Source organism: Physella acuta, unplaced genomic scaffold, assembly GCF_028476545.2.
Source record: "Physella acuta isolate Inbredline_101_S28 unplaced genomic scaffold, ASM2847654v3 ptg000265l, whole genome shotgun sequence".
Lineage (NCBI taxonomy): Eukaryota > Metazoa > Mollusca > Gastropoda > Physidae > Physella > Physella acuta.
In genome coordinates, this window is record NW_026731784.1 from 557,655 (window position 1) to 567,757 (window position 10,103).

At 33.0% G+C, this 10,103-nt stretch overlaps 1 protein-coding gene across 1 annotated transcript; it reads right to left on the reverse strand.

Moving 5' to 3' along the window:
• Positions 1-527: 527 nt before the first annotated feature.
• On the reverse strand, positions 528-1,483 carry LOC131939136 (transcription initiation factor TFIID subunit 9B-like). The gene has a single exon (XM_059297351.1). The coding sequence runs from the start codon at positions 1,456-1,458 to the stop codon at positions 685-687; it is 774 nt and encodes a 257-aa protein (XP_059153334.1). The 5' UTR covers positions 1,459-1,483; the 3' UTR covers positions 528-684.
• Between the last annotated feature and the right edge of the window lie 8,620 nt (positions 1,484-10,103).

Consider the following 10,103-nt stretch of genomic DNA (forward strand, 5'->3'; position numbering starts at 1 on the left):
TCTTATGCTCACTGAATTCTACGAGCCAAAGACACTAACTAATATAGCGTCACTCATGTCAACAACAAAAAACTGTGTTAAAGGTACAGTGAGATGCGTTCCCTTTCACATTAGTAAGGCTGCACTGGAAACAGCCCTTCAGGGCCTATGTGAAGATGGGACCACCTCAAACATATTTTTTGTTAATTTTTTTTTTTTTTTTTTTTTTTGTTAAATTTTTTTTTTTTTTTTTTTTTTTACTCACATGTATAAAGTTTATTTACAAAATGACATTGTTCAAAATTTTTTTACAAATGATCAGTCATCATATGTCATAAATACAGAAGTCATATATTGTCATGTGTCATAATTACAGAAGTCATATATGTTGTTATAGTCATATTTACAGAAATAAAAAATTGTCAGCCATATATTGTCTATACTATAGAAGTCATAAATTGTCTAAACTATAGAAGTCATATACTGTCTATATTATAGAAGTCATATACTGTCTATACTATAGAAGTCATAAATTGTCTAAACTATAGAAGTCATATACTGTCTAATGTATGGAAATCATATACTGTCTAATCTATAGAAGTCATACATTGTCTAAAGTATGGAAGTCATGTATTGTCTCTAAACTATAGAAGTCATATATTGTCTCTAAACTATAGCAGTCATATACTGTCTAAACTATAAAAGTCATATATTGTCGTAGTCATCATCTTCAAGTTTCCTCTTCAAGGGATTGGTTGTGATTGAGATGGTTGGTGTTGACACAGATGGTGTGGTTGGCGGGACAGGGGTTGTGGACACTGGATTTGCTGCCAGGGTTGTGCTGGAGGGGGTGAGGCTGATTCCACCTGTGCTGATGATTCTACTCATACCTGAGGCACCCAGAGCTCCTATGCCTGGCGTGACCCTAACTGTGGGTTTGGGTATAGTTTGAGGCTTGTTGAGAATGGTCACTGTAGGCTGAGTTAGGGTTTTGGTCACGACAGCCAACGTAGGTCCTCCAATACTTTTCACTTGTGAAGTCAAGCCAGTTCTTTGACTAACTGGGAGTCCATACTGTACACTTCCAGGCTTTTTTAAAGTTTTGAGCTTGTAGTTGGGAGCTGTCATGCAGTACCTGCCAGGGGGTAGCCTTGGTCCACAGTAAGGTTTGACTAGAGGCAGGGGCTGACAGTTCTTTTGTCTGGCTATCTCCATCAGCAAATCTCTAGGTGGTGGAGTGGTAAATGAATGGTCCATCTTCATTTGAACAGCCAATTTTATATCATCAGTGTCAACAGACTTTTTGTTGGCATGACTTGAATAAATCTTTGCATCTTCCAGTACATCAGTAACATAACGATATGTGAACTCCAACATCTGATTTATTAGACGTGGTTCTGATTCTAAAACTCCCATATCTTTGAGAATAGCAGACATAACTTGGGCATCCTTCGGTGAGCTTTTTGCTGCTGAAGACATTATATTATTTAGTAGAAATCTAGATCCAAATATTTTCTAAATAAACTTGAGTCTTTAGTTGAAAGCTGTTAAATTAAAATAAATTGCTTGTCTTAGAAAAATGTATACAATAAAGTCACTGTTTTCAAATTTTATAACTTGGGATATTTTTAATGCCAATTAGCGGGTCTACTAATTTTTTAAATATTTTCTAATATTTTTACCTACTTTTTTTTTAAAAATACATTTTTAAAATTGACTAAAACCGACAGCTTAGTAGTTTGTTTTGCGTTGCCTCCCTTGCAATTTTTCCATATAAAAAATGGCAAAGGTCTTTGCAGATATGTATTTAAGTTTTAAAAAAAAACAACACATTTTGTTCCAGACAGTATCTTTACTGATTTAGAGTTTAGAGCTCTAACAAATACAGTAAGAAATATTGCTTGTAATGGTATAACTGTAAAATATATGTATAACGTTTAAATAGCGTTATTATTATTTTTTTTTTTAACTTTAACACCGCAACGCTTAAGAAGGAGTTTGAGGCAAAATAAGTTTTGGTAAAATGACTTTGTACCCGGGCGCCGGGAAGGGTCGCTACGCCTCTGAGGGGATGTTCAGATAGTGTGACGTCACCAATTTGCATTATAAAAAAAAGAATTTTAGCCGTTATTTCGCGTTTAAAAAAACAACTGTTTTAATAAATTGTAAAAAGATATGGGAAAAAGATCGCTGTTTTAAGGTAAATTCAACAGCAATGTTAAGGGGTTGGGGTTGTAGGCTGATGTGTGACGTCAGTTTATGGCGGGGGGGGGGGGGGCTTGGCTTTTCGTAACGATGCGTGACTAATGGGAGGGGGGGGGGTAAAAATTGTTTAAAAAACGTGACGTCATTTGTGGATGTCTTCTTAGGAAGTATTATGTGATGCTTTTGTGGGTGTTCTCTGCATGGTTTATTTTATTTGGTGGGGGGGGGGACTTTCCTGAAATTGCTCATATAAACCTATAATCTACCACAGTCCTTTTTATTTTTATTTTATGTATTTACTTTTAAAATTGCAACGCAAACATCAAGTATACAATGTTTCAAAGTTTTAAAAAAGAAGAGAACAAGAAAAAAGTAAGAAATAGTGTAATCAATAATGTAGTATAAATCGAGAACAAGTACAGTATGTAGAATAGGTGTGACGCAAAATATTTAGTAACAAACGTCAAAGATCTAAACTCTAGACTCTAGACTGTATACGTTAAAATTCCATAACCTGAAGTGTTTGCTTTGAATGAAGTCGGAAAATGAAACTATAATGGCTCTGTATGCATTTCTCTTGCATCAGAAAAAAAAAAATAAACTACATTACGTTTAACAAAAAAAAAAATAAATAATAAAACAAAAAAGAAAAAATAAAAAAAAATAAAGAAAAGTTTAAATGTTAGGATTTATGTACGACTGAGTATAGAGCCTGAATCAGCTTTAACAATGTCAAGTTTAGATTGTCCACCTTCTCTATGCCTATACCTAACACACCAGATAGTTGAATCAGCTTTAACAATGTCAAGTTTAGATTGTCCACCTTCTCTATGTCTATACCTAACACACCAGATAGTTGAATCAGCTTTAACAATGTCGAGTTTAGATCGTCCACCATCTCTATGTCTATACCTAACACACCAGAAATACTACCATTGACAGACAGCTTTTTTTATGTTGACCACATTGAAATTGTCATGAGACATTAGCTTACGTTTTCATTTACCAGAATAGAAAAGACTTAATATGTAACATTCAGCTCCTTAGGAATATGTTTATAAGCAGCATCAACAGTCAATAATATGTAAGCTTTTTTCAAAAAACTGTATTTCGATAATTGTAGTTACTTAAAATTTGGAAACTTAAAAAAAGTAATACAATCGACGAATTTAAATTGCTTGAAGTAGTTAAAAGATACACATTATAACATGACTATATGAATAAGAAAATAAATTATTATTGGCCTTCTTTTCTAACTGTCTAAATCGACTACTGTAGTGTAGGTTCCTGGCTCTACATTTAAATTTAATAACCAAATACGCAGTTTTTCTATCTACCAACACGAAGTTTTGTGTCAACAATTGTGGGTCAAGCCCACGCCTTCCTGCCAGATGCGTATCCGGTAGTATTTTATAATTGACACGTACCAATATTCATCCCACCCTCACCCCCTTTTACACCCCTCAACCTCATAACCTTGTTCAGCTTTCCCTTCGCCTATTGCGACCCTGAGTGTTTGTTGTTTAAGCACTGAATGATAGCGACACAAGTCCATCGTCGTCAACAGCTGTAACTTAACGTAAAGGATTGTCATTTTGAAGGTTCTACCCCCTCCCCTCACCCAGAGGCGTATCCAGGTTTTTCATTGTAGGGGGAGCGAAAAGAGCAAAAAAAGGCGCCGAATTTTTAACACGTTCTATATACGTGTATTTTAAATATATATATATATATATATATATATATATATATATATATATATATATATATATATATATATATATATATATATATATAAAATTACTAGCTGTATGTCATTACTTCGCTATGATGTAAAACAGAGTTTCTTCCAGGCATCTCTTCGGGGGGGGGGGGGGGGGGGGGGGGGGGCTAAGCCCCCCCGTAAATTTTTTACCGCCCCCCCCCCCCCCCCGAAAGAAATGAATTTTATATAATTTATATAGAAAATATATACTTTTAACAGTGTCCGCCCCCCCCCCCCGAAGAAAGTTTACCGCCCTCCCCCGAAGATTTCAAGTGCCCCCCCCCCCCGGAGAAAAAAGTCTGGAAGAAACACTGATGTAAAATAAATTGAAAGTAGCACTCTGAAGAAATAAGAAAAAAACACACTATGTAGGCCGAAAAATAAAAATTGTATCAATCTAAACAAATATATATATATATATATATATATATATATATATATATATATATATATATATATATATATATATATATATATATATATATATATATATATACACACACTACAATAAAAAACAATGAACGTAACACAATTACGTAACATAATAATTCCTTTGAAATTATTTAAGACAATTGAAATAGGGGAAATAATCACTCTCTTAATATAAATATGTATATATCTACACATTTAATTATAAATGACAAAACAAATAAATAATTACTTTAGAATATAATGAAATTGTTCAACACTATTCGTGTTTACAAAATGTTTTTTGTCTATAATCAGAATTTAATATGTCGTCATCATAAATGCTAAAAAATTACAGCATAATGAAAGTTTTTAAAATTAGAGTTGGTATAAAAGCACGCTTTACGATACAATAGAAAAACATTCGGAATAACAGCCTAAATTTCATCTGTATGTCGGTCTTTTAGTTCAGATCACATATTTAATTAACTTCTGCTTCTTTGTGTTCAAAAAAGATCATTTTTTAACATAGTATTGATCACACACCTTTTTACTTGTAATTGCAAAAACAATATTCACAGAGTTTTACGTTTAAAAAGCTAATTTTCTGGCGGCATGGTACTTTGGTACATCATTACAATGTACTAAACAGATCAGTTCGGGGTGGGTTGGGGGGTGGGGGGGTTCAACTTCATTCACCACTGTCCTTTCACTTTAGGTCAATTATCCAACCCAGTGTATACCTAGGTGTGACATTAATGTCGCTCTACACAATTGTGGTGGTGAGGTGTGTGTGTGGGGGGGGGGGGGGGAAGAGATAACCAACTCAGAGTAAACATATCTTCAGTTTTTAGATGACTGTTCTAAACATACATATATATTACACAAATATATATTACACAAACATATATTACAGAAATAGATTTAAATAAGTAGCAGTGGTATTATGACAATATTTTTTTTACAGAGGGGTCCATGGGGGAGGGAGGGGGTTGTAACAGTTTCATATAATTTTTAATCGTTTTCACTATGGCCCAAACTGTAAGAATACTACTACTTCATCGTGATGACGTTGTTGACCTTGTCAAAATGTCCCCACCACTACGCAATTTGTTCATAAGTAAATTTAAATAGAGGTGCCACATCAGTTTTATTTGTTTCTGTATTGTAATTTTTTAAAAATTAATCACACGAGTCAAACTGTATACATAAAGTAATTATGTCTGAAGTTTTATGTATAACATTTTCTACTTCAATTATTCGTAAGCAAATACATTATACAGTTGCCTTAAACTTAACACCCCTCTTGTTAAGTGGTACTACCGTAGAGGCTTTTTAAACATTGCAATGCATCGTAATGGTTATTTTTAGAATGGCAAACTGATGTAGCTGTTAATACGTGTTGTAAACGTAGACACTACTAGACTAGTACAAAAATGCTTAATTGCTGCATGAAAAGAAATCTTGTGATTTACATATGCCGACCAAAAATATTTTTTTAACAAATATCAGTTTAAAACTTTGAGTTTAAAAAGTTTCCAAAAAGGCGCCACTTTGCTGAAAATGGCCAGAGGGGGAGCGGCCGCTCCCCCTGCTCCCCCCCTGCGTACGCTACTGCCCTCACCCCTGCCTACTCCTCCCTCTGCCATCTTTATCATTTTCAGTTTACTTAACTTTTTTAAAAATTAAGTAGTTTTCAATTACCTTGTTTCATCTGCCATCAGTGAAATGAAATTCAAATGGTTTGAAGTAGTAAAAACATACACATTTTAGAAACTCAATGCGAATAATAATCAATTCCTTTGTTTGTTTGTTTTTAATTTCTAGACGCTTTCCTGTTGCACTACAAGCATACTAGACAACAAAGGCCTACCCACGTAGCCCACCCCTCCCATTCGACACCCCTAACTAATCTAACCTTGGCCAACTTTCCCTTGGCCTACTGCGTTCCAGATTATTATACATTACATTAGCGCGATAATAAAATTCCAAACTAAATTCTACAGGCAATTCTCATCACAATGATATACATTGTTGTTCTAGAGGCTGCCAGGCTTAAGTGTTTAATGTTTAAGCTCTAAATAATATCGACACAAGTCAATAGCTGTAGCTTAACGTAAAAATGGTAGTCATTTTTGGGGTCCATGGGGGGGGGGGGGGTTATAACCCCCTAACCCCCCCACCTGCCTACGCCACTGACTGTTATTATATTGTTTCTGCTTGACCAATATAGGTTATTGTCTGATCATATACCAGGGGTCGGCAACCTTATGAGACTAAAGAGCCAAAAGTTACTATTTTCAAAATTTCCCAGCTTTTAAAGAGCCACTAACATTTTTATTTTAATATTATGATCTTTGATTAGGATTAGGTATATATATATATATATATATATATATATATATATATATATATATAAATGTATGTAGTATGTAAGTGTGTGTGTGTCTGTTGGTCTTTTATTCATTACTACACCTTTCATCCGATCGCCATGAAACTTTAGGAAGCTGTTGAGAATACTCATGGGGAGATATTTGCGAAAATAAAATGTCAAGTTCGCAAATAGAATAGCGAGTGTTTATTGTTTTTATTTATTAAATAGTTCATTACCGAGTGTTGCAGACTAATATTTTTGTTAGTTTCAAGAAGAAAATAAAATAATTATTAATATTTGTCCATTGAACTGAAGAGCCGCACCTCGACATCAAAAGAGCCGTATGCGGCTCGCGAGCAACAGGTTGCCGACCAGTGTTTCTTCCAGACATTTTTCTCCGGGGGGGGGGCACTTGAAATTTTCGGGGGGGGGCGGTAGACTTTCTTCGGGGGGGGGGGGGGCGGACACTGTTAAAAGTATATATTTTCTATATAAAGTCTATAAATTTCATTTCGTTCGGGGGAAGAAACTCTGTTGCCGACCCCTGTCATATACGTATTATCGTTAAAAAAAAGTTTGCATGGAAATGTATTCTCTAGAAATTATTGAATTGATCAATTGTCTAATATAATCTTATTTACATAAGACACTGTTTTCAATTTGTATTATTTAAGCATTTATAAATGCAATTTAACATTTGATCTTAAATGTTTAATTTTACATACGTTTCTTTTTTAGATTTCTTGTTATTATTCTTTAATAAAATGGCCATTTAAAAAAAGAATTAAATATTTATCAAAACGAATTTCTTCTTATATTTTTGTATGAATTGTCCCCCTTATATTTTAATTCGAAGTACTAAATGGCAATAGTTATTTATAATTATGCCTATTTATTTTAATTAAACTACACTTTAATTTGTTCAAGACAGTATCTATGCTGATTGAGAACTCTTAGCGATACAGTATAAAACATTTAATGCATGGTAAAAAAAGTAAAATAATATTTTTAACTTAAAACTTTTATTATTGTAGGCCTACTCTTGCAAACAAACATTACATAAAGGAATTAACATACATTTTAAACCGAACAATGAAACTCTATGGCTTGTTTTGGATATGGTAATTGTTTGACAACATAAACACAAAGGTCAGCAAGAGGTGGGGGGGGGGCTGATTCTGTGCTCAGGAATTTATCATATAGCCGTAGTATTCCATCTCCTTTTTCAAAAGATAGGGTGTCTTACAAACTGCAGTATCATTAGAGTCAATTGATGCCATAATGCCATAAAGTCCCCATTCAGTAGAAACATCACCCGTACTTTTCTTTGTTGTTCTGCTAGATAACCAGCTACGTTAGGTATGATTGATATGTTTCTAAAATCTATTATTTCTATCGTCCACATATATTTCTTTCTTTCTGTGACAACATTTGACGTTAACATACTAGGACGCAATTCTCATCATCAATTGAACAGACCTAATCTGTTGTCTTTGATAAATGTATAACTCTTTATGCCAGTGTTTTTGTAGTTAATTTAGTCACCACTTATTTTAAGACACTTATATGAATAAAGCTAAACCTGTTTCCGTGTATCAATATATTTTCTTGATAATTTAATAGTTTGCAAATATCGGCCTTGGCATCAAGTGCAGTTGAACTAACTTTTAAGTTATCGCCTTTAAAATGTTATGGAATAAGACGGTAGTATATTGGAAACATTCATTTTTATTAGGTTAGGTTAGGTTTTCCTGTCGTCCCTCCTGGCAAGAGATTTCCTCTGTCCTAGGCTCGGCTCTCCACATATATAAAACCGAGTTGGCATAAAATAACGGCATAGTAATGTTCCATGTCAACTGCTTAAAATAACACTTTATTAAGTGACCTGACATATGCCAGATTATGTCATCAAGCCATCCTTAAACAAGAACAAATCATATGAAACGTGATATTAAATTATATTTGTAAACCATATGTTATATTTTTAATTATGAAGTTCGATATTAATTAACCAATCAGTAATTAGCATGCATTTAATTAGACCAATCAGTCAAACAGAAACATTGTCTCTAAATAAAATCACTAATTCTAGCAATAATATAAAGCTTATAACACGAAACATATGATTGTATAGACAGCGGTAGCTTATCCCCACTAACACCCCTGTCTATAACAAAATATTTACAAACTCAATAATATTCTGGAAGTCTTTTTTGTATAATGTATTTAATAAATGACATACACGTGTTTACAGTCACGCAATGTATTTATACGCCGACCCACATAATATGTTACGAAAATGTATGTAGTAGTGTCCCAATGTTATATTTTATACTGAGTTTGAATTTGATGTTATAATATGTTCATTAAAAATAAATTAATATGATTACATTTTTTATGATGCATAGAATGTTGTAGCACTTGAACAGAAAATTGTATTCCATTGTTTTGTTTGTGTCTATGTAATGCGTTTATTAATGTTAGGAAGATATTTAGAGATATTATAGCATGCACACTTTATAATTTTTTGATACAACAGTTTTAGTTTTTAAATTTCTCTTTTTACACCTAAATATATGATAGAGTTAGCAAAACGATTATGGTATAGCTACTTATAGTTTGTACGAGGCTTAGACATTACGAGTATACATAAATAAATGTATGACGTATTTACTTTCACTGATACTGTAAATCTCTAACGTTTGAGGAATAACTATCGATTTTACCACTACATTTTTGAATCATATTAATGTTCATATCAATGATCCGTCTAAATTTTCTCTCAGTAACATGTTGTAATGATTGATTTTTCCATCTTAAGCGAGGCAAAAAAAAATACTTTCCAGCAATTACAAAATGTAAGAAGAAACAAAAAATGTATATGAAATTAAGTAGGCCTACTCAACAAGTATTGAACTCAATATTTCACTAAACGTTGGAGCTATCTTAATTTATCATAATTCAGAAAGTCAATATTTTTTAAACAAAAATCGTATCTTTAGATATATATATAAAGAAGGGAATACGGTGTATTTTCGGTTGTCTGTTTGATGATTGTGTTAAAACTTTACTGGTACTTGCTAACTGACCGTATCATTTAGTACAGTTAAAAAATGTGTAAGTCCAGAAAATGTATTTCCCATCAACTAAACGTTCCCCAGATACATGAATCTAAAAAAAAGACTATCTTTAAAGCGATGCGTGAAGACATATTATAACAACAATTCTACCGACCTGATCGGTTGTATTTGATAGATGTATAACGCTTAGCCACGGTTTCAGTAATTATTTTATTCACAATTTTTTAAAGAAAGATATAAGAAAAAGATAAATGATGTTTGCTAGTTTCAATATATTGTCTTGATAATTTAAATG

Bases quoted from the DNA above. Each gene is read 5' to 3' on its own strand.
- LOC131939136 (XM_059297351.1), bottom strand. From the start codon at position 1,458: ATGTCTTCAGCAGCAAAAAGCTCACCGAAGGATGCCCAAGTTATGTCT.